Source organism: Ailuropoda melanoleuca, chromosome 20 (assembly GCF_002007445.2).
Source record: "Ailuropoda melanoleuca isolate Jingjing chromosome 20, ASM200744v2, whole genome shotgun sequence".
Classification (NCBI taxonomy): Eukaryota; Metazoa; Chordata; class Mammalia; order Carnivora; family Ursidae; genus Ailuropoda; species Ailuropoda melanoleuca.
The window spans coordinates 2,813,772-2,837,486 of NC_048237.1; the positions used below are offsets into that span (position 1 = coordinate 2,813,772).

Here is a 23,715-nt window from a genome sequence, read left to right on the forward strand (position 1 = left end):
GAATAAAGTACTGGATTTACTTTGTCTGAGCCCACCAGCCTTTGGTCTCCTCTCCGCAACCGTCTCCCAGACGTTGATGATCCCGGTTCACACTTGCCATTTTATCCCGTCCTGCCACCCCGGCTCTTCCCATAGCTCGCCCACCCGTGGGGGTCTCCTCGGTCCATCCCCAAGCCCTTGTCCGCTTCTCTCCCCGGGGGCTCCGGGCCGGGCCCCTCAGGCGCCGGACCCGCCCCGCCCACTCTCACCTTATAGACCTGGCTGTTCTCCTCGTGCGCCGCACCCCGTGCGTGCAGCTGCATCTTCTCCTTGCTGTTGGACTCGAAGTCGCAGATGTTGCAGCGCAGGTGCAGCGGGGGCACGGAGCCGTAAGGAGCCCCGTCCCCCAGGGGCACCGGGGAGGGGGAGCCCGCGGCCCCGCCCCCCTCCCGCAGGTGGGCGGCCAGCTGGTACTTCTGGGCGTGTTTGTCGGTCTTGAGGTGGAGCTGAAAGTTGGCCTTGAGCTGGGTGCCGTAGCAGCAGAGCTTGCAGCGGTGGGTGTCGCCGGCCACCTCCTTCCATTCGGCCTCCGGGAGGCTCCGGCCCACGCTGCAGTGGTAGAGCAGCAGCTCCAGGCGGTCGGTGCTGAAGGCCTGGCACACGAGGCAGCGGAACACCTTCGGGGGCGGGCCGTCTTCCGGGGGCGGCGGGCTGGGCAGGCTGTCGGACAAGGAGCCCAGGAGCTGACTCGGAGGCAGGTGGGTGTCCGGGGAGAGGCTGCCAGGGGCTGGGGGACAGAGACAGATGAGTGGCCCAAGGAAGGGAAGGGGCGGGTGGGCAAATGAGGACAGTGCTGAGGGAGCTGGGGTTACCGGTGGGGGGCCGGCCCTGGGAAGGAAGCAGGGACTCGAGTTTGGCCGCAGGGAAGGGTGGGGGGAAGCAGGTGCAGAGCCCAGGCTGCTTACCGGCTGCTGCGGGGAACTTGCGAGCAGGCGCTCCGAGGGGGTGGAAGCCGTTGAGAAGCAGCTGGGCTTCCAGGGGCTTGTCTGGCCTCAGCCCGGGGCTGGGCAAGGGAGCCTGAGGCTGCCCTAGGGCCTGCGGCCCAAAGTACTGGAAGAGTTCGGGGGGGGGGGCGGGGGCCGCTCCCGTGGGGGGCGGGGGGCCTGGCCCCACCAGCCCTGGGGGCAGGCCCAGCGGCAGCCCCTGGTGCAGCATAAGGACGTTCTGCATGTGCTTCTCCGAGGTCATGTGGATGCGCAGGTTGCGGGAGATGTTGGTCTCGTAGCTGCACACCTTGCACTGCCAGGACGATTTGGTCTTGGGCTCCTTGTCCCCGGCGGAGGGTGGGAGCGACGCCTCGGGGGGACTGCCCTGGCCGCCGGGGCCTGCCTGGAAGCCCTGCAGGTTGGCCAGGTGCTTGTCGGACTGCATGTGGATGCTGAGGTTGCCCTTGGTGGTGGTGGAGTAGTTGCACACGTCGCAGCGGTAGGGCTTGTAGCCGCAGTTGTAGCTCTCGCCGCGGGCCAGGCGGGGGTGCGCGCCCCCCGCGCTGCAGTAGCTGCAGTGGCTGTTGCTCTCGGGGTGCTTTTCCCGCATGTGCACGTCCAGGGTCTGCTGGTACTTGTAGTGCCAGTTGCACTTGGGACACTTGAGCGTCTTGCAGGAGTTGCGAGAGTGTAACAGAGACATGTGGCTGGACAGGCTGAGGCTCTGGAAGGCCGCAGGGGCCGGGCTGTAGTCTTCGGCGAGGCGGTAGGGCTGCGGTGTGTCACTGGGGTCTTCGGGGGAGCCGACTGGAGCAGGGAGAGTGCCCCCCTCCTTGGAGGCGGGTGACCTTTGGTTGAGTGGGGGGCAGAGCCCTCCATCCTCTTCTTGCCCCTCGGGGAACCAATCTGGCCCCGCCTCACCTGCTGCCGTCGGCGATTCTTTGGCTTCGGTTGGGCTGGGGTCCCAGGTGGCAGGGGTGGTGGGCCGGGAGGGCGGGCTGAGGGCCAGGACTTCTTCCGCAGGCAGGGCAGGAGCCCGGGCTTCTGCGTCAGGGGGGCCATGCTCGGGCTGGGCTACGTTCGCCTCTGTGGTCACCGTGCTGCTCTTGTCAAGGGGGACTTCTAAAGGGGGCTGAGCAGGTGGTTTTGGTTCCAGAAAGCTTAGGAGGGTCACGCAGCCCTCATCTCCCGCCTGGAGCACGGCTGGGTTATCGGGCAGGCCCAGGTGTTGAGCAGGGGTTAGCATCACCCCATGAGACTGTGTGTGACCCAGAAAAGCCTGGGGCCCGCTGAAACCCAGGCGGCACAGGAGGCAGAGCCAGAACAGTGCCCTGTGGTCTCCTCCCCTGCTCCCCATAGGGCCATCTTTGGGATCTCCGGGTGGGTCTGGAGCCAGCTGGTAGCTCCAGAAGGCTCCATCCCTTCCCTCACAGGTGGCCGGAGATGGCGCTGAGGTATCATGGGACAGAATTTGGTCAGAAGAGCTAAAGCCTTGGATTGGGTCAAAGCCATGTTGGATGTGAAGGGCAGTGAGGAGTGCAGGGGGCGGGTGGGCAAGGAGGGGCAGGCCGGGCTCTTCCTTGATTCCCACCTCGCCCCAGGGGAAGCCCTTTGGTAACAGGAGTTCACTGCCACCTGACAGGGACAGCTTGGCCACGAGGTAGGCCTCGCCGCCAGCTGTGAAGAATAAATGGTTGCTTAGGTCCACGGGAGGGAGCTCTCCCCTTTCCTCCTCCTGCTCCTTGTCCTCTTGCACTCCTAGGTCCTTTGGTGAGAAGCCACCACAGCCGGGCTCTTCTCGGGGCTCCCCAATCTCCTTTGGTGGGACGAGGCCACAGCCCGACTCCAGGGCCTGTCCCCCTGGCTCTGAGGGCCTCATGCTCTCAGAGGTGGAGGGGGCAGCAGGGGGATCTTTGGTGACAGGATCAGCGGGGGTGCTGGGGAAGGAGGTGTCCGGAGGCGGGGACGGGGCATCGTGCCCGGGGGTGGGGGCGGTGCCACTGGTGGAGGGTGCATTAAGGGTAGCCATGGCAGACGGAGGAGGGCCGGCGGTTCATTTCAGCGTGACAGCCAGTACCCTGTGGGGGCAACATGGAGAGAGCGGGGCCGTGAGCTGGCAGGAGAGACACCAGCCGGGCAGCCGACCCTCCAGCTACTCCAGCCCCCTCTCTTCTTCCCGGAGCACCAGACTCAGGTACCCATTTGCCAGCGCTAACAGTCTTCAAACTTGACATGTCCAAAATCAGAACTCTGTATTTCTCCCCTGAGCTTGTTCCTCCCATCTTTCCTATCTCAAAAATTGGTACCTCCATTTATCTGGTCGCTTAGGCTAAAAAGCTAAAAGGGGGGCGGCTGGGTGGCTCAGTCGTTGAGTGTCTGCCTTCAGCTCAGGTCATGATCCCAGAGGAGTCTGCTCCCTCTGCCCCTCCTCCCACTCATTCTCTGGATCTCTCTCTCTCTCAAATAAGTAAATAAAATCTTTAAAGATACATAAGAACCTAAAAGTTTCCTTTTGCCCCCACCCATATGCAACTGGACAGCAGGCTCTCAGACACCTGTCCTGTCCCGCCACCAGCATCCTCTCCGCTGACACCCAAGTGGCCCAAGCCACTGCCCTTCCTGAACCAGGGCAACGGACTCCACGGTGTGGCCTCCGCTTCCGCTACTGTCCCTACAGCCCAGCAGCCAGCATGATCTTTCATTTAATTCTCAATTATGAAAAATGCCAGACCTTTATAAGAGTGGACCAGATAGTACCAGGGACCCCTCTGTGCTCATCCTTCAGCTTGAACAGCCACCAGTCCGTGGCCGGTCTTGTTGCATCCGTAGCCTCACCCACTTCCCCTCCTCCTACATTGTTCTAAAGCACGCTGCAGGTATCGTAAAGAAGCACCTTTTACAACGTAAATGGTACTATATTCTGCTTAGAACCCTTCCATGACTTCTCGCCGCACCGTAAGATCCAAACTCTGTCCCCGATCCACAAAACGATCTATCTGATCTGATCCCTACCTACTTCTGACACATCTTAACACCCTCCACCCTGCCTGGCTGGCCAGCTCCTGCCCACTGGCCGCCTTTCTGTTCCTTAGACACACCAAGTTCACTCCCACCGTAGGGCCTTGCCTAAGCTAACCAGCTTCTGTCGGACAGGAGGACTCTTCCCTAGACCCCTGCACAGTGGCTCCTTCTCACTCAGGCCTCCGCTTCCACATTACCGCTTCCACCAGGCCTTCCCTCCCTACAGAAGCTAACAGGCCCTGGGGTGACTTTCTTCAGCAATTTAGCGCCACCTGGTATTTCCTAGTTTCCTTATTTCTCCCTTCTAGAAGGTAAGTTCCAGGAAAGCAGGAACTCTGCTTATTACTCTATCCTTAGCACCAAGACAGGGGCCGGCCACACAGTCAGTACGGGATCTGTTGAACGAATGAACTCTAGGAAAGACCCTCAGAGGTTCCACTCGCTGAAGGGGCAGTTTCCCTAAGTCAAGGTCCTCTGGCCAGAGGGGCCGCAGGGAATTGGCGTGGCCTGCAGGCGCTGTGCTCTCTCACAGCGCGCTCCAGATCACCCATCCCTGGTCGCGGCATGTGGAACAGGTGTGCGCTTCCGAGGCCAGTTGGAAGACAACAGCTTCTAGGTGATTAAACCCCTCGTCCCCAAAGAGATTTAAAAAAACCCAAAAGTAACAGTGATATTATTATTCAAAGCTATCCAGGTCCATATACCACGGTCCTGGCCCTGCGCTAAGTGCTTTCATCAATAATCTCGTTGAATCTAACAACCACCTTACTTTACAGATGAGGCGGCCAAAGACGCAGAGAGGGTGAGCGAGCTGTTGACTGTCACACAGGTCCAAGGAGGTGACACTAGGAAGGACTGGCGGGGCCCACAGATCTGGGCTCCTTCATGTACCTGGATTGTCCCTCGGACCCAATACAGACCAAATGTGCCCCCAAAGGCCTAGCAGTCAGGATTCCCGAGCTCCCTCCAGCTGACTAGAAGCACCAGGCCTCCCGCACCGCTCCCAACTTTCTACCTCGATTCCCGCACCTCCCCACCGGATTCACCAATTCCCCAGACTCCGCCATCCCATACTTCTCCCCATGTCTCAAGTGGCCCGCATCCTCTCCAGGTCTAACTCTCAGCCAATCTCTAAAGACGAAACCTTCAGTGCTCAGTCCAGTGCCAGGCAGGGAGGTGACCTCTCCTTCCTTGGGCCGCCTCTAACCCTCACCTTCAGACTCTTCCATTAGGACTGGGTCTCCAAGTCTGGCCCCACCTAGCCTGCAGGCCGCCTTTCCCACTCCCCCCTCCTCCTGGGGGCCTAGCCAGGCGTGAAGTCAGAGCCATTAAGGAGCTCCGCGTGGGGGCTGGATCAGCATGCTAATGAAAATGCAAATCAGCACCTGGGAGAGGGGTGGAGGGCTAGGGGTGGGGGGGAGGTGGTTGGTGAACCAAGAGGGAAGTAAAGGAATTAGATGGAGGGGTTATCCTGGATAACCAGAAAGCAGAAGCCCGGCACTGTCTGAGAAAGGTGTCCCACCTACGGGATCCTTGGGGTAGGTGCCCTGGCTCATGAGGGTCTGACAGTCCACTGTCACCCCCCACCGTGGGGGCCCGCCCCCCTACCGCAGCCCCACCTGGTGAGAAGAACTGAGGCCCGGCCAGGGGGGCTTCTCCTGGGCCCTGCCACGGAGGGCTGACCTGGGTGGTGCTCCGTCCCCGCGGGGCCACCGCGCCTCCATCACATCGATCAGCTGCTTCCTCCTGCCTCCTGCCTCACTACTCCAGATCCAACTTCAGAGGAGATGCTAGGAAGACCTAAGCCCCAAATCCTCTCTCCAAAGCTTTTATTTCCCAGGCCTGGAAAAAGACCCAGCTGATTGCCAGCTAGAAACCAAAGGAGTTTAGCTTTGGGCTAGCTTGTGGGCGAGACCCAGACAGCCGAGGGGAGGTCGGCAGCTGTTTAAAATTGCAAATCTCTTTCCCACCTCCCCCTCCTCCTCTACAGGAAAGAATTTCAATTGCAAATTTATCTCTGCCTCAGTGCACCCCCCACTCACTCCCCGCCCCCCCGCCCCGCTGCAGGCTTCTCCCCTCACCCTCTATTTATTACAAACCTTTAACTGTAGCAATTAGTTTTTCACCTTTTTCCCCTCCTTCCGTTTCCCTCCTCCTCACTCTTTTCTTCCTTCCCTCTCTGGCTCTGTGTCCCTCTGCTTGCCCTTCCTACCTGGAACTCAGTTTGCAGCTCTTGCTGGAGATGACGCAGAACCAGATGACAGACCAAAAAGTCACCTTCCACCTACCACCCCCAGGCCAAGAGTCCTGTCCACCCTCAGACCACTGCCGTTCCTCCTGGACGTCCGGGCTGTGCTTAAGGGCGTCTCCTCTCCCTTGGGGCACATCCTAGATGTGGGGAAGGGGAGAAGGCGACCCTCAAGGACCCTGGCATACCTGCCTCTCGGGGAGGGAGGGGGCGAAGAGGGCCGACCCGGCGGAGGTTGGAAGTGGGGGGACAGTGAAAGGAAAGGTGGCAGCAAGGGTTGGGGCCCAGGAGGAGAGGGGTTAGGGGAGACAGCAGGCAGTGGCGGCGGTGTGATTAGAGCGGAGATTGATGTGAAGGGGCGCCACAGACGGCAGAGAGAGTCAATAAAACGAGAGGATCACATTAGAGGCGACAGAGAGAGCTTTAAATTACAAGGCTGCTGCCACCAAGGGGGATGGGAGGAGGCAGGCCTGGAGCCAAGGGAGGGTGGAGAGTTCTGAGGGTGTAGTCCCCGGAGATGAATCTTCCAGCTCCAAAATGGCCCTCAGTCTCCAGAGCTCCCCTGCTGCCCCTTCATTCCATTTCCCTCCCTAATGCTTCCTTCCCTCACAGAGGGAGGAAGGGAGAAAGGGGAAGATGGAGAGAAAGCTATGGAGAAATAGATTTTTTTTTTTCCTATTGCCCTCTTCCTCTTTCCCAAGCGGTGTCCCTAGTTACTGCTCAGGATGAGAAGGGAAGGCTGGAAGTGCTACTTGCAAAGCTCAGCTGGGGAGGGGGTGCCCCACAAGCGTCATCACTGAACTGCACATATTCGTCCATGGGAGGTGGACAGAAAGACACCCAGTTTAAATAGGGGGACAAGAATGCCTCTCTCTTGTGCGGTCCCTGTTCACCAGGCAGATACACAGTACTCAGAACAGGAGGGAGCCAGGAGGCTCCAAGACAGACAGTGGGACCCAGAAAGCTTGAGAGAGAGAGAATGTTCTGAGATGTGAACTTAACGGCCATCTGAAAAGGTGGGCTCTGAGACGACGCAAGACAGGCGGGACACAGTGAGACTTAAGAACAGAGAATTGTAGGAGCCGAGGGAGCAAGGGCAAAGGAAGGACCAGAGAAAGGAGGCCCGAGGAAGGAGAGAACCTGCCCCTCACCGAGGAGGAATCAGGGCGTGGGTTCAGGTTGGCCTGTGGAAGCAGAGGCAAAGCCGGTCGGGGGCGCTCCCTCCGGCGCCCGGCGAGACCCGGACTACCCTTGGCTAGCGCCCCCTCCCGGCCCCAGCGGAGTACGAAAGGAAAGGAAACACTACTGCTCCCTAGTGGTTATGGAAGGAACATCACCAAGGAGAAGACAGGCGGGGAGAACAGATCGCCTTTCTCTTCCTGGCCTCCCTTCCTTAAACCAGAAAGCAAAACCCCACTCCCTTCTTTTCTCCAAACCCAAGGACAAGGCAAAGGCTTTCCCAGGAAAGTCTGCCATAGGGCCCCAGCACATTTGCTTAAAATTTGCATACAGTGATTTCCACATCAGAGCCCTCCAAACACTTTGGCCTTTCACTCTTCCAAATGTTGGATCTATCCCCTTCCCCTTATTTAGAGTCAATTTTTAGGACCTTTCCTTTTCTCTTTCCCTCTCTCTGAAATTCTTGCCTACAGCACTGCTCTCTTCAGACTCACTTTGCCTTGGCCTCTGTCCCCATTTTGTCTCAACCTGTCGCTTTCAAGTGGCCTCGGCCATGGAGAAGAGGGTCTCGAAGAGAAAAATGAAAGATGGAGTGAGTGCCCTGTCTCAGGGGAACTGTTTGGTATAAACAGCAAATAAACTGACTCGATGGGCTTTGTTTTTAAGGCAGGGGAAGAACATGGGCTTTGGATTCATGCAGACCCAGGTTCAGCCCTGGTTCCCCCACTCACCAGCTGTGCAACCTTGGTAAGTTACTTGTTTGTTTCCTTATCTGGGAAAATGGGAAGAATGATCCCTTCCTCCCTGGCCCACTGTGAGGACTGCGACAGCGCACACACTGGATGGCCAGTCAGGTTAGTTCTTTTCCTTCTCTTTTGGCTAGCTCCACCCCCAGAGCGGAGCCTGGTGTTTGCGGGTAGTTGACAACTTTCCTCCAGCCTCGCCCCTTCTAGACCAGGACTCATCCTCTAATTTCTGCCCTTTTCAAAAACTGAGGGCAGAGTCTTCAGTGGACAGAATTCAAATCTAAGTGTGCCCAGCAGCAGGGTTCATTTCTCACTTGGCCCTCTTGATAGCCAGGCCTCGAGACACCCCATCATCCCAGAGCAGAGAATGGAAGCCTTGCTTAGGCCCACACCTGGCCTGGGTGCGGGAGCAGCTAATGCCCGGATCAAAACCATATGGCCTCTCCCTGCATTTAAAACTATCGTTTTCTGTTTCTAAATCTTACCTTCTTATTTAAAAAGAAAACAAAAAGAGGTACTCTTTTTCCTCCATTTTATTTATTTTTCATATTTCAAGTTTTTATTTAAATTCTACTAAGTAGCATATAGCATAATATTAGTTTCAGAAGTATCTAGTCCTCTACTTTAATCCTACCTGCCTCCCCTAGATCTCTCCACCCTCCCCCACCCCAAATATTTGGCAGCGTTTACTTTGTGCAATAGATGTTTTGACCAAAAGACAGAAAATGAGAATGGCAGGGAATGAGACACTCAGGCAGGAGAAGGAGTGTCATAGGGAGTAAAGAGACACCTAAGGCAGAGAGGAGGAGGGAGAAAGAGGGAGAGGTAGGGAAGCTGGGGGAAGGGGCCAGATCTTGATCCGTACATGTAATTACTGAATCTCATGGAGGCCTCCCAGCTTTGACATCAGATTGGACAGGTGGCTTGTCCCCACCGGGAGGGATGGAGCAAGGGGGCTCTGTCTTATACCTTGCAAGATGCTTAAGGTGGGCATGAGGGAACTGAGTGAGGTGTGAGGAGAAAGGAGAGGCTGAGAGGAGGAAGATGGGGTAGGCTGGGAGCAGACAGGGGTCAGAGGGAAACTGTGTACTAAAACCACACCTCGCTAGTTGAACATCCATCCACATTTGCATGGCTTGGCGAATGGGCTGCTGGAGCGGTGGGTGTCCTGGAGAGTAGTGGACCCTCTTGCCCACGCATCTCCCTTAATGACACCTCAACTGTTAGGACAGCAGTGTGGAGCTGTGTGATATTGGAGGTGCACCTGGGAGACTCAGGCTCAGACAACCCCACAAAGGCAGCTCTGAACCCTTCTTCTATATGAGGGGCAAGGAGTAGTGCCCTAGAGTTCAGATTCAGGATCCTATCTGATCCTGGCAGGGGAGACCTCTATAGAAGACTGCTGATCTCCTTGCATTTGAAAGGAATTGCACACAATACTTTAGAATTATTTGGAAGAATACCATTGTAAGTGACTGTATATAGAAATAAAACCTTCTGATTCTTTGAGCCTACGTGAACCCTTGTGATGGTAATGACTACAGAGTGTTACAACAACAACAACAACAACTAATAATAATAATAATAATAATAATAATAGTATCCTTAAATGTTTACCGTGTGCCAGCACCGTGCTGAGCCCTGGCAAGCACCCATCACCTAATTCTCCACTAGAATCTGATGAAACAGATACAGCTGTTCATTCCCATTTTACAAACATGGAAACAGAGATGGGTTAAGGAATTTCTAAGGTCTCACGTTTGGAAAGAAGCAGAGTCCAGACTGGACTTAGGTAGCCTGGCCCCAGCACAATCTGTGAGCTTCTCAACTCTGGTTGCCATGCATTTTGAACGAACTCTTTGAGTTTTTTGTGTGTTACTCTGCTCTTCTGTGTGTCTCGCCTTGAGCATATGAGCCTGAGCGTATCAGGTCCTCTTTCAGCTTGAAGGTGTTGGTCAGATGGCCGCTCTCAGTTTCTGAGATGGGCCAGAAAGGACCACTGCTTTGTGCAACTGCAGGGGGCGCTATTCACAGTGGTCAATGAAGGGTCCTGGCCATTCCTTTTGTATGTTTGTGTTTGGGGCGGGGAGTGGAGATAGATATCAAAATGTTGAGTTGAGGATATGTGTATTCATTTGTGATAATGTCTCTGAAAGCTGGAAGTCTACACATGTGCATCCCTAATATCGTTTGGGCTTGAAGACAAGCAGTATTGGTATTATTTAAGAACGCGGCCTTTAGGGTCAGACAGACTTGGAATCAAATTCCAGTTCTAGTCTGTGTTATGTGGATGACTTCGGGTGAGTTGCTTGAAAACTGTTTCTTCATATACAGTATGGGGAATAGCTCCTCGTGGAGTTGTGTCCATTGAGCTGATCGTTATCCAGGCCAGCATTTTGTGATCAATAAATGGAAACGATAATTATTCGTTCACGTGCCTTATTTCCTGAGTTGGGGTGTATGTGTGTGTTGACCGCTTTCTGACTCAGTGTGTGGCTGAGGGCCTGGGTGTAGCGCTCTCTGTCCCAGCACCTCTTCAGGGTTAGTGAACGTGCTGGCTCTCATGCCTCCGGCGGGGTCTCCCGGTGGCCCCGGTTCTGCCCGCGTGGGCCAGGGGCTGCCCGCCGGGCGGCGGAGTGTCCGGTGCGGGTGTGTTGCCGCGTGCCTGTTTGTGCTGGGCGGCCCGGCTGGCGCGGGCGTGTTTGGGGTGGTGGTAATTACTGGGATGGCCCAGCCCTAATGAGTGTGATCCCGTTACACTCTCGCCGCCTCTAATGGAGCTAACCTCATTTCACAGCCATTAGAGATGGAGATGAGGCCCCGCCCCCTGGCCCCGCCAGCTGCAGCTCCCGCAGCCCGGCCACGTTCCTTCCCTCCGGCTCGCCATTTCCCCGTGCCACCTCGCCTTCTCCCGCCTGGTCGTCTGCTCCTCCTTCCAGGCTTCCCTGCCCGCTTCCCCATTGTTCTTTTCCCTCCCATCTTTCCGCTCCCCTCTCCCCTGCTCCTGGCGCGTCCCCGTCCCTCGGCTTCCTCCGTGCCTGGGTTCCCTCCTCCTCGCTCGGGTCCGCTCAGCCTCCGCATCTCCACTTGCCGTCCTCTCCTCCGCGCCCCTCCCCCGCCTTCCCCGCCGCTGGCCCTCCCCTCCCCCACGTTGCCCCGTCTGGCCAAAGGACAAATCTCAAGGGGAAACCAGCAAAGACAAACAAGGAGCAGTGACTTCATTATCGTCGTTAATTTGCCACTTCAGTTCCTCCCACAAGGGTCAAAGCCAGCACGGCTAGAACTCAGGACTGCCACGGAGGCTCAGCCGGGGCTGCCTTTTCCAATCGAAGCCTCTCCCCAGCCACTCTCCCTCCCTCCCTCCCGCTCCCCACAGCTTTCGTTTCCCGGCAGGGGGTCAGGCTCCCGGTTTTGCTCCTCCATTTCTTTCCCGGCCGCACAGCCTACCGCCGTCCTTCCTTTTTCATTTAAATTGTGGCCTTCACTCCAGCTCCAAGTCACATGGTTTTTACCTCCGATCCCTCTCTGTCATCCTCTGCCTGTCCCTGCTTCTCCAACTCCCTGCCCCAGCCATCCTGCACCCCTTTCTTGGCCTCCCCTGGCCTTCTCTTCCTAACCTCAGGTGCACTGCTTTCCCTGAAGCACCAGGAAGAAGCTGGAGATGGAAGAAGGCATTCAGGCCCAAGCCGGCCAGTGGTCCAGAGCTTGGAAAAGGCTGGAACAGAAAGGAAGAGAGCTGCCACGGGAGCACCAGGCCCATGAGTCAGAGGAAGCAGCAGAATCTAGACTCAGACATCCCAGACCCAAGAAACCACCCCCAAGACCAGAGAAAAAGGAGGACAGTGCCAGCCAGAGGGCCTTGGGCTTGAGACTGGGCGGGGGGGGGGGGGCGCGGGGGGAGTCACCGACAAAACAAGGATTGAAAGATTTGAGGATGGAAATGGCGTGGATCCCATCAGTTCCTCAGGGAAACCCAGTCTAACACTCTGGTCCCACCCTCTGCCTTCCCTCACTGAGAAGCCAAATGACTAGCAGTTGACTCTTAACCTTTCGTCTGATCCCAGACCCAAAGGGAGAGGCTGAGAGTAGCTGGCTGTGACTGGAGGAGGCACTGGGGAAATGTCCACACATGAAGTAAAAATTTCTGGCGCACACCCATCCTGCTCCACTGACTGCACGTCAGCGAGCTACCCTGAGCGAGACACTGCACACGTGTACCTTCTCTCCGAAGAGGGCTCTTGCTACTATGTCCTCCTAATTGCACGGGCCCCCATGCCAGCACCGTTCTGGTGGATGGCCCTGCTGTGACTCCAAGGCTGGAACCTTCGCTTTAATGTAAGCCCTTATTCCTGCCCAAACACAGAGGCAGCTCCTGTTCTCTCACTTGACTTTGAAAGAAAAATTCTGAGGGCTCCCCAGCTATCTTGGCAGGAATTAGAAGATGACGTCTCCCTCCAGGTATATGCAGCCTGCCCTTCAGTGGTATAGCTGGATGACAGGAGAACAGGTGCATCTTAGCCCAGTCACCCCTTACACCGGGCCCCCTGAACGACCATCCAGAGGCCCTGGTCTCTGACTGGTTTCCTACAGGAGGGGGCTACTGAGAGCCAGTGGGATTACCTCAGGGTGCCAGAAGGCCCTCTAAATCTTTCACCCCTGTCTCAAGAGCCTGGGGTGGAGGAGGGGTAGGCAGGCAGTCCCCTGGGGCTTTCCCCAGAGAGGCGAGGGGCTCTGGGAAAGTGAGTGGTGGGATGACTGAGAAGGCAGAGAAGAAAGATGGAAAAATCAATGAAATGAGTTTCTAACGGTGAGGTAAAGGACCGCTGTGTCGACAGCCTGTCGCCTACTGCAAAATATGAGCCGCCCAAGTCCATGGTGGTGGCTGACAGTGCTTCCAGCCACCACTGCCCTCCCTTCAGGGTACCCCCGCCCCCCCCAGCCCCCTCGCCAGTTGCCCTGGCCGTTCTTATTATAGCCAGGCTTCCCCCCCCTCCCAGGGCTCCCCGCTTGCTTGCTCCCTTCCAGGTGTTCTCTCCTAGAGTCCTCAATCCACTCAGGGTCTTTCTGACTCCACCACAGAAACAGGACAGGTCATAATCCCTGACCAGTGCATCCTTCTCTAAGACTTCTGTGTATTGAGACCTCTCTCTCCGCAGATTTCCCTCAGAGTTGTGGTGAGCTCTGCATCTCTTGCCCCACCCCATCCCTTTCTAGATACCTCTGGACTCTTTCAACAACGGGCAGTCAGGCGTCAAGGCCATCCCTCACAGGGTTCCTTACATCCGGGTCTGTGCCTCCTGCCTGCTGGCCCACTTGGCCAATGCTGACTTCCTTGTAATTGCCTGGATTGGGACAGGGTGTATAGGATGGGCCTGGTATTGATTTATGAACTCTTTGTGGCTTGGGGGGCAGGGCAGGGGTATGACTGATTCAGTTGCGGTTTCATGATTGGGAATGGGGTAGGGTGGGGATGTTACTTCCAATTCAGATCTGCCAACTCTGTCTTTGGAAACAACTCCCAACCTTTTCTGGAAACCACCTCCTTTCTCTACCCTCCTCCGCATCTTCCTCTTGGGCTCCTGAGACTGTTCATTCATGTTTTCTTCCCATTATCTCTCCAAAGGCTCCCCAGATCAGCCCCTAGAGTCAGCCGTCCAAGGTGGCTGCCCTTGGCTGATACCAAGTGTGCCCCTAACCTGGTCAGTCTCCCCTTCCTCCACCTCAGGTCTCACTGTTGCTTAGTGAACTCCTCTCCAGCACTTTCCTTCAGTTTCTGCTTTGCCCACTGATGTAGACTTAGGCCTGAGGCTTGTGGTGAGAGGAAGGTGGGCAACTCTTTGCCCTAGCTTCTCCCGATTAATTCAGCATTCAATCAACAGATATTTATTAAGCATCTTCTATGTGGCAGACGCCGGGCTAGGTGCTGCGAAACAATCGGAAAGTAGGTGGACAAGAACCCTGCTCCTAGGGCCATCATGACTAACCCTGGGTCTCTCAGCCAACAGCTTCCTCTCTCGACTCAGTCCCCCCACTCCCCCTCCCCAGCCAAATTCCACTGTGCCCTCTGGCATTTCAGAACCCTGCCCTTTTCTCTATCCCTGCCTCGGGTTACACTCACACAGCCCTGATCTCCTCTCTTCTGCTTTTCCAGCTTCAGTCTCCACTCCTAAACCCACAGCTAGGTTCATCTTACATTTTCAACAACTCTCCTTCCAGCTCACAAAGCCCTTCTCCTTTGACGCTCCCTAACTGCCATTTCCAGTTTTCTTCCTTCTTTGCCTTTCAGTCCTAGCACCTGGTCCTCAATGCCCCCTGTCTCCCAAGGTCCCTTCCTCTTGCTGCTGCAAGGCTCTAATGAATGCCAGGCACTCCCACACAAGTTCTCACTCTCAGCTCAGAACAGCGCCAGGGAAGCAACGTCAAGCCACCGACCCAGGGACCCTGCACATCAGACTCAGGCCCCAGCCCCGAACGTGTACAGCTCCCAGCAAAGCAGCAAGTTGTGCCTCTGTGGGTCTCAAGGTAACACCGGCTGCTCTGACATCATGGAGGGAGGAACCCTGTCAGGTTGCCAAGGCAACACCAGCAATTTATGACATCAGAGGCTTGAGGTCTTTGGTTCTCAGGGGGTTAGAAAGATTCAAGTTCCTGTCAGCTAAAGTAAATGGGAATTCTACTTTTTCCTCTCTTTGCTGGTGTCCCCCTGGCTTGGGAATGAAGAGCAAAGGCCTCTGGTGGGGTAGTGAGGGTCCATTCGCTAATGGAACGAATGCTTGTGAGGTCTCTTTCCCTCTCTCTTCACCAGTATCTCTGCTCTCTGCCTCTCCTTTGGCATCTCTCTCTTGGGGGGCTTCACCCAGTGGTATTTCTGCTATGCCTTTTTCCAAATCCCCCCTCCTGCAGCGCTCTCTTTGCACCAGTCCCGCTGTGTCCCTCTCACACCAGAGGCATTTGTTTCCTTTGATACCTCATTCTCTCCTTTCTTCCTCCTCCCAAGCTCTGTGCAGCTCTGATCTGCTTCAGCACTCCTCCATTTGCCTTCCATTTACCTTCTTTGTACCATATTCTTTTTCCACCTCATCTTATTCTTCAATTCCTCCCTTCCCCCACTTTACATTGTATTCACTGCGTGTTGCCTTTTCTGTTGACCTCCTCTTTAGGAATACTCTATCATTTCTGTCCATCTTCTGTGTCGCTCTAAACTCGTGCTTTATTTCATTCTCCCAATTTTTCATTAATCACCCCTCGGTTCCATCCCTGCCCCCATTCTGCATGGATTTTCTTCCCTTCCTTTTGCACATTCCTCACGTCATGCATTTCTCTACCCCATACATTTATTGCACACAGCCTCTCCTTCCTTTCTGGAACACAGTTCTCCTCTGAAATCTTCCATCTTCTGCCCCTCTCTACCTCCTCCTTTTACCCTTCCAAGCTCTGAGGGCTGGAAAACAATGATGGGCTTAAAACAAGGTTAACTCTCCTGACTCTTTATCCACCTTTCCCATTCTTTAGGCTGATGAACCCGGCCTCTTGCATAAGACAGCTTCTGTCATATGAATGAAAACAGCCTCGTAAAGGGTCATGCTGAATCCAAATATGATAATAACAGGGGCCCAGGAAGAAGATGAGCTAGAAAGTGAAGAAAAAGCCACTAGATACCTAGAATGAACTGAAGTATGAGAGACAACCAAGCAGGGTGGAGCTCAGAGTCCTAGAGAATGTCCCTTTACAAAATCAGAGTTGACAGTTAATGGACATAATGGCCCTGACTGATGAAGGGGTTATATGCCCCTGGAAGCCCATTAAATTGATTTCTTGGCCTGTTTATGTGCCTTCACAAACCATACTCCCCACCTCTCCCAGTCCCTTGCTCTCTGGTGCCTTCTGCTGCCGAGGTTAAAATGCTGGGTGAGAGGATAAGGGATAAAAGGAAATTAGGGTGACCAAGGAGAAAAGGTAGGCAGAGGGCAGGTTATGGGAACAAAGGTAAAAAACAGGCAAGGGACATCACGGGAGATGGGATTGCAAAAAAAAAGGGGGGGGGTGAAACAAAATGGGGAAATGAAAAAATATACAATGGCAAAATGAGGGAAGGGAGGAAATCAAGTCAGCAAGGAAGAGGTTTGTGGTGAGAGGCTCCTGGAGAGGCAGATGACACACAGGAGACCAGAGGTCCTGGTGGGGGAGACAGGCACATGGCAAAGGAGAGAGTCAACAATGCTAGAAGTTCCAAAGCTTCCTGGGTGAAGGTGGAAGAGGATGCTGTCCTGGTTGTGCTGAAGGGGTACCTGAGTCCGTCGGGGAGACACATCTGCCCCAACCCTCAGACTTTTTTCCAGGCCCCTGACCAGTGACTGCCACAAACATGACTGATAAGCATGAAAAAAGTAGCCTGAAAAGGCCAGGGATATCATTAGGACTCTGAAGGAGAGGCCATGGAGTCCTAGACGGACAGACCAGTCAGGCAGCCAAGGCGTGACACACAGTAACAGGGACACACAGGGAGAGGATCACTCGGATAGGAAGAGTCACATGCGGAGACAGTGACACACAGACCCAGAGATGGATGGTTGGAGAGAATGAACGAGGGGGAAGAATGGCAAAATCAAGAGGCAGGGACGCATGGACAGAGAGCATCGGGGCTACAAGCACATCGAGACCACGCGTGGTCGAGTGCTCAGAAATGACAGGGCTACTCTGAGAGGGGGACAGGCAAGAGCAGAGCAGATGGAGAGTTGGGGGGCCAGGAGAGACACACTTCACCTTGAGTGGAGCAGTGGCCTCCCCTCACCTACTCGCACCTTTCAAAAAAAAAAAAAANAAAAAAAAAAAAGGGCAGCTCAACTTCAGGCAAAAACGAAGATCGAAGATTAAGAGTATCCACGTCCCCTCCCACGCACCCTCGCCCCCAGCAAGCTAGCCCCTCCGTCAGCCCGCCAGCCTGCCGCGGTTTCCGATCCCGCAGCCGGCGGGGGGCAGCCGAGACACAGGCCCCGCGGGGCTGACAGCTCCGAGCCCGCACTCACCCGGCCTCCCCTTCCCTCCGGGACCCCCGCTCCCCGCACAGCTCGGCGCGGTCCGTCTAGGCTCTCGTTACCCTCCGTCTGTCCAGCTGGCTCCTGGTCCAGCCTCGATGCCTTTTCCCTTCGCCGTGTCTCCCTCCACCTCCCCCCCACCCGTGCCCCCTCCTCCTCAGGCTCTCGGTCTGTCTGTCCGTCCGTCCATGTCCCCTCCCCCAGCCCCTTCCCGTCCCTCTCCGTGCCCTCCAGCGGCAGTCTCCAAGCGCCTCCTCTCCCCTCCGTCTCCAGCTTCCAAAGAGCAAGGAAAGGAAAAAGAGAGAGAGGGAGAGGAGAAAAAAAACCAACCCAGCAGCATCGGAAATCGATGCACTTACACCTCAGCTGGAAGCAGGGACGGGAGTCGAACCGCGGCCGCCGAGCAGCGCGAGGCGGGGAGGGGAGGGGGCGGCTCTTGGAAGGGACTTCTCCGATGTGTTGATTCCTTTTTTTTCCCCCTCCTCCTCCCTCCCTCCAGCGCTCACTCCGGGGCGTCAGGGACGGAGATGGAAAAAATAAATAAATAAATTCACAGCGGTGAGGAAAGTGAAGGAAAATAATCAATGCTATTTGGCTGCGGCTGAAGTGTTTTCCCGGCTTCGTGAGGGGGTTTCCATTGATTCACCCTGGGCACTCGCTCTCTCCCTGCCTCCTCCTCCTCCTCGCCCTCCTCCTCCTCCTCGCCCTCACTCCTCCGCCTCATTCACTGGCTGGAGCCTAGGCGTCCCACACAATGGAATAATCAATACCCAGGCGCCCGGGGCGGCCCCACTGAGCAGGTGCAGCGTCCCGCCTGCCGCGGTGTGTGCCGGGAGTTGTAGTCCGTCGGTCCCCGCTCCCACCCGCCTGCCTGCAAGCGCTGCGTGCGCGCGCCAACGGACGCCCCAGGGCTGGCCGGCCAGCGGGCGGGGCCCTCTTGCTCCACCGTGGCGCCGGGTTTCCAAGCCAGTGCTTGGAAAGGTGGCAAGCGCCTTTAAACTCCTTCTCGGGTTCTCCTCCTCTCCCTCCTGCCTACAGAAACCATACATGTGTGTGTTTGTTTTAAATGGGCTGTAGAGGAGCCTGGGCTTCTGCCAGCTTCCCGGAGCCCTCGCAGGCCTCTTTCTTTTCCACTCCCTTCTTCCTGCCTTGCCAGTCCCCCTCCTTTCTAATTGCATACTAGAATCTTCACTTCCACAACAGTTACTCTGAAGTCTCGGAGAGCTTCTGTCCCCTCCACCCAGAGTTGGGTCGGGAAAGGATTTTCTGGCTCCTGGTTCTCATCTTCAGGTTATAAGCGCTCTTATATTCTAGTAATAAGAGTAGAGATTTATTGAGGGCACAGAACAGTTCGAGGCACTTTTATGTACACTAACTTGCTTAATCCTCACAACTAGTCCCATTTTACAGTTGAGGAAACCAGGCCACAAAAAAGTTAATTAAGTGGCCCAAAGTCCCATGGGCAATAAGTGACAGTGCCAGGATTCAAACCTGGATGGTCTGACTCCAGAGTTCACAATATCTGCTATAGCCTGCTTCTCTTAAAGGCAAAAATAAATAAAAAAGGAAAAGACAAGTAAGAAAGGAAAAAGGAGAAAAGAAAAAATCTTGGAGTTCACAGTAAAAGAGGAGGGAAAAACTAACATTTTGGGTCTCTATGATGTGACCGTTTATCACTGAATCCCTACCCATAACTGTGGCAGTCCACATTTTACCAAGGAGAGATGAGAGGTTTAGGGAGGCGGACTAGCCTGCCCAAGACCAAACACCTGGAAATCAAAGCTGGGAGTCAACCCCAGGTCTGTATGGTTCCTGAGTCTGGTCTTTCCTTTCAGTTAAGTTGCTGCCTCTGCCCCACTGAATTGGACCTTATAACTCAGGGAAGAGGACCTTATAATTCAGGGGAAGAGGTCTTTTTCCCCAGGGAAGAAAACTGAAAAAGGATGGATGAAAAGTAGGCCACTGATTGGAACTAGGGGCTGGGGGCTCTCCCCTCCCTGACTACTGGTGCCTGATATGGGGTGGAGAAGACTTCCATCCAAGACATCCCAAGTTCAAGATGCCATGTCTGTAAATCAGTGTCCTCTTCACAGTACTTCCCACGGGTCATTTGTTTCCAGAAACATGCTGGGAAGATGACAGATGTTGAGAACCTGGCACTTCTCACCCATTGCAGGAGTCGGAGTCACTGTTCCTCAACGAGCTACCACACCCAGAGGGTCAGACACACAGCGCCCAGGTAATCATAGTCCTCAGAGAGAATAAGAAGGAGCTCTTCTCTATTTTGTCTCCCACATCTTCCTGTTTCTCCCACTCCAGACAAAGCCTGCTCAGGGGCCACTGGCAACTCAGTGACAAATTCCTCAGGCTGGCACTCAAGGCCATTTCCAAACTGTCCTTCAACTGTGTTTCTAGCCTCATCTCCTTACACACTGGCCAGGTGCTCTCCAGATTCCTGGTCTTTGCTCATGCTGTTCCTGTCTCCATCTGGGTCTCTGTTGAAATCCCTTCATGTCTTTAGTTCTTATCCAAAATATCGTTCCTTCTCTGATGAGAAGTTTTCAATCTTGGGGTGCCTGGGTGGCTCAGTCGTTAAGTGTCTGCCTTTGGCTCAGGGCGTGATCCCGGCGTTCTCGGATTGAGCCCCACATCAGGTTCCTCCGCTGGGAGCCTGCTTCTTCCTCTCCCACTCCCCCTGCTTGTGTTCCCTCTCTTGCTGGCTGTCTCTCTGTCAAATAAATAAATAAAATCTTAAAAAAAAAAAAAAGTTTTCAATCTTACCCTAAATACTCACGGCAGGATGTATTATTCCCTCTAAACCTCCTGAGTAAACTGGTCTTAGTTATCCCCCTTTTCAGCCCATTGCCACTGGCCTGTATTTTGTGGGCCACCATAATAGTCAATAAAACATCTCTTGGACAGCGTCTGAGTGACTGGCTTGGATTTCAGGCCTATTTGCCTCGGAAGTGAGGGGGCTGGAGACGGGACTGGGGCTCGGCTTCTTCCATCCGACTGTCCTGTCCGCACCGCCCCTGCTCAACTTTAGGTTGAGTCCTCCGCGGGAACCGCAGCTTTCCCGTCACCATAGCGACAGGTGGGGCGAGAAGGCAAAATCTCTTTGCAACTACATCTCCCATCATGCACCCGGACACCAGGGTGCTGGGCTTAGCCTGAGGCCTGAGACCCGGGCCGACCCTCGGGAGCCGGGAGGGGTCCGGCATGAGAGGCAGAGCGTAGGGGAACTTCTGCGCTCCCGGCCTACCGCGGAGGCCGCGGACCCCCTATCACGTAGCCGGCCTCTCGAATCCCGGCCTGTGCTCGGCACCGCCACATCGGGCCTAATATGGCCGCTCCTGCTGGGACCGGCCAGGTGCACAGAGATGCTAGCTGAGGTCCGAGGCCAGGGACTGCTCCCGGCATTCCTCGCGGGCGTGGCGTGGGCTCCCCTCGCCCATCTCCAGGTTCCGCGAGTGGGAGACCTTCGGGCTTTAAGGTGAGACCCGAGGCTCCGCTGGCCTGGCCGGTGCTGTGGCGAAGGGCGGGGTCGTTGCGTAAAGTGAGCCACTGGCCACCCGGGGTAGCAAGGTATAGAGGGGGAGTATTGAAAGGAGGACACTCACTACAGTTTTCCAGGGAGCCCTTTGGATTGAGGACGTCATGAAAGGTGTCAGGGATCACCTGGAGATCTGTCACTGTTGCAGAACTTTAGACGGGGGCGGGGGGGGGGAGGGGCCGGGGCATCCCTNACTGAGGCAGGGAGAAAGAGCTGTAGCCCCAACACCGAGCTCTGTGATAGCGTGTGCCTCATAAATTCTTCCGGGGTCGGGCGCGGTCTGCTGAATTGTCACCCTGCAAGGCTGAGCACCCTTGGGATCTCAGCAAATGTTTATTGATTTACTGATTGCAGATAGCATGGCCCAGGCCTTGATAGAGGTGGAGCGAAAGTTCGTTCCTGCCCCTGACACAGAGGAGCGGCTGCAGGAGCTGGGGGCCACCCTGGAGCACCAGGTCACCTTCCGGGACACCTACTATGACACTCCTGAGCTGAGCCTCATGCGGGCTGACCACTGGCTGCGACAGCGAGAGGGTAGTGGATGGGAGCTCAAATATGCTGGAGTGCCAGTTGTCCCAGTACCTCACGCGGACTATGTGGAGCTCACAGCTGAGCCTGCAATTGTGGCCCAGCTCTGTGAGGTGCTGGGGGCTGAGGTCCTGGGGCCTGGAGGTGTGGCTGCTGTGCTGGGCCCACTGGGGCTGCAGGAAATAGCTAGTTTTGTGACGAGGCGTAGTGCCTGGAAGCTGGTGCTATCCGGAGCTGACGAAGAGGAGCCTCTGCTCAGGGTGGACCTGGACACAACTGACTTTGGCTATGCTGTGGGTGAGGTCGAGGCCCTGGTGCACGAGAAGGCCGAGGTCTCAGCTGCCCTAGAGAAGATCCATAGCCTCAGCAGCATGCTCGGTGAGGCAGACAGGCCCTTCTGTGCTGTCCTTCCCTTTCCTACTGCTCTCCTGGCTGTACCCACTGAACCAGCCAGAGGGGAGGGTCTCGGGGTTATTTCTGCAATGGGGATGGTCTTGGCAATTTTTTGGAGGACGCAGTTGGCTTTTACAGAAGGTGCCTAACCTGGATCGGATCCTTCCTGGTCTCTCATCTCCCCCAGTCCTTGCCTCATTTAGTTTTCATACCTCCAGCTGCTCCAAGTTCGCGTCCATTCTCTGCTTGAATCCTTCCATCCATCCTTCCTTCCCCCAAATCCTGTCCTCTTATTTTTACAACTACCTAGATCCTCATTTAATTTGTCCTGTTGGCTTTGAGTAAAAGGCAAAAACACTGTACTTAACGTGGCAGACAACAGGACAAGTCGTGGCCGATTTCTTTTTCTATAGACAGTTCATCCATAGAAGTATGGGGGCTGAGCATCCCATGGGGCCTTAAAGTGATGGAATGCTGCTCTCGCTTTCTCAGCAGACATACACTGAGTTGAGCTTCCTGTTGTATGCCCAGCGTGCTGCCAGGCTTTAACAATAAGACACTGACTTATCACGGCTCCGTACCATATAGAAGCTGGAATTCTATGGTAATCCCACCCCATGGCTGTTGCTGCTTCTCTTCTTTCTACGTCCGTGTTGCTCTGTGTGTGTCTCTGCATTTGCTTCATTACCAACCCAGTGAGCTTTGGCCGCCTGCCTACATGGGCTTTAATCTTGACTGGGGGATAGAAGCATTAAAGGAAAAGAGTGGATATGGAGGCACCCTCTGCCTTCATGGGACCTGAGCGCCTCTTCACCACTTCTCATTGCTGGAGGAGAGGCTCATGCTTGGCTTCCCAGCCTCACTCCTACCCAAAGTGGCCCTTGTAGGCCCCACGGGCACAGGCCAATCAGGGTATGCGCTGGTGGGTTACAGAAACTGGTTGGATTGTCTTGGCAACAACTTTGGGGTCTGGCTGTGAGGGCAGGGAGCACAGTCAAAGCATTTACAGCTCTGTCTGGTTCTCTCATGTCTCCTTTTGCCTGCAGGTGTGCCGGTGCAGGAGACAGCACCTGCCAAGGTGATGGTGTACCTCCAGCGCTTCCGACCTCAGGACTATCAGCACCTGCTAGAAGTATACAGCCCCCCTGGGGCGCCTGGGTGGCACAGCGGTTAAGCGTCTGCCTTCGGCTCAGGGTGTGACCCCGGCGTTATGGGATCGAGCCCCACATCAGGCTCCTCCGCTATGAGCCTGCTTCTTCCTCTCCCACTCCCCCTGCTTGTGTTCCCTCTCTCTCTGGCTGTCTCTATCTCTGTCGAATAAATAAATAAAATCTTAAAAAAAAAAAAAAAAAGAAGTATACAGCCCCAGAGAGAAGCCACAGGGGACTAAAGCGCCGGACAGCAGCTTGGGCTAGGGTGTCACTTCCTCAACAGGGAAGGAACTCTGGGTCTAACAGTTCCTTCCTGGGCACACTGTGCCTCTTTCCCCGGCCTTCTTCCCAGTGACTCCTCTCTCTCCAGCTCTGCCTGTTCTTTCACCTTACCCTCAGCTATCCTTCCGTGAGCCCTCCCTGGCTGCCTACTCTCCCTCATCCGTCAGATGCAATCTGTGGGCCGCCCCTCTCCCCTGGCCGCTAAGCAGCCTCCATTGATTTCCGCTCGTGTTTATAGGATTTCCACTTAGCCGTGATCAGTAGTTAAGCACAGGAAAATCCCTTGCCACCCCCCCCCCTTGGTCGATGCCATTGATTCTGCCAGCGGCTCCTAAACCGCCTTACAGCTGAGTTAGAGATGAGGGGAGGCAGCAGGGATTTCCCTGCCTTGGGGTGTGGGGAACAGCAGCAGGTTGGGGAAGTGGGTGGGAATTCCTGTTAGAAATCTGGAAGTTCTGGTTTCACTTTGCTACTGTGCCCTGCTCTGGCCCAGATGGTAGAGTGCCTCCTGTGGAGGTGCAGGGGCAAATTTGCTCTCCAACCCGGAGAGGGTAGAAAGAGCTCTTCTTTGTTGAGACAGGTTCCTAAGGCTCAAGGGAAGATACAGACTTCCT

At 55.3% G+C, this 23,715-nt stretch overlaps 3 protein-coding genes across 8 annotated transcripts in view; 2 read left to right on the forward strand and 1 right to left on the reverse strand.

Annotated features, from left to right (window-relative positions):
- Positions 1–19,182, reverse strand: part of ZFHX2 (zinc finger homeobox 2) — a 30,579-nt gene extending 11,397 nt beyond the window's left edge. Inside the window, exons 1-3 of one of the 3 annotated variants that reach the window (XM_034648410.1) lie at positions 17,554–19,182; positions 945–3,043; positions 249–766 (exon numbers count right to left, since the gene is read on the reverse strand). In XM_034648410.1, the coding sequence (XP_034504301.1) occupies positions 249–766; positions 945–2,994 (2,568 nt within the window). In that variant the 5' untranslated portion in view covers positions 2,995–3,043; positions 17,554–19,182. Of the gene's footprint in view, positions 1–248; positions 767–944; positions 3,044–3,696; positions 4,759–17,185; positions 17,319–17,553 lie in introns of those variants that run through there. The other 2 variants (XM_011227312.3, XM_034648411.1) reach the window with 2 other exon arrangements.
- Positions 635–15,542, forward strand: LOC117797284. Its single transcript, XM_034648671.1, has 2 exons — positions 635–737; positions 14,484–15,542. Exon 2 carries the CDS (start codon positions 14,514–14,516, stop codon positions 15,540–15,542), a length of 1,029 nt encoding a protein of 342 aa, XP_034504562.1. The 5' UTR covers positions 635–737; positions 14,484–14,513.
- A 137-nt stretch (positions 19,183–19,319) lies between the features above and the next one.
- On the forward strand, positions 19,320–22,936 carry THTPA (thiamine triphosphatase). 4 transcript variants are annotated; one of them, XR_004622156.1, is made up of 4 exons: positions 19,400–19,433; positions 21,102–21,653; positions 22,161–22,272; positions 22,715–22,852. XR_004622156.1 is itself a non-coding variant. In XM_034648412.1 (3 exons), the coding sequence occupies exons 1-3, from the start codon at positions 19,337–19,339 to the stop codon at positions 22,840–22,842; spliced, it is 777 nt and encodes a 258-aa protein (XP_034504303.1). In that variant the 5' UTR covers positions 19,320–19,336; the 3' UTR covers positions 22,843–22,936. The 4 variants fall into 4 exon arrangements, 2 of the variants coding, with proteins under 2 accessions (XP_034504303.1, XP_019657149.1); XR_004622157.1 differs by having other exon boundaries at positions 22,164–22,272; XM_034648412.1 differs by lacking the exon at positions 22,161–22,272 and having other exon boundaries at positions 19,320–19,433; positions 22,715–22,936.
- Positions 22,937–23,715: the final 779 nt, after the last annotated feature.

Bases quoted from the DNA above. Each gene is read 5' to 3' on its own strand.
- LOC117797284 (XM_034648671.1), top strand. From the start codon at position 14,514: ATGAATGCCAGGCACTCCCACACAAGTTCTCACTCTCAGCTCAGAACA.
- THTPA (XM_034648412.1), top strand. From the start codon at position 19,337: ATGTTGAGAACCTGGCACTTCTCACCCATTGCAGGAGTCGGAGTCACT. The intron at 19,434-21,101 runs GTAATCATAGTC...TACTGATTGCAG, and splicing joins GTCAGACACACAGCGCCCAG to ATAGCATGGCCCAGGCCTTG. The intron at 21,654-22,714 runs GTGAGGCAGACA...TTTTGCCTGCAG, and splicing joins TAGCCTCAGCAGCATGCTCG to GTGTGCCGGTGCAGGAGACA.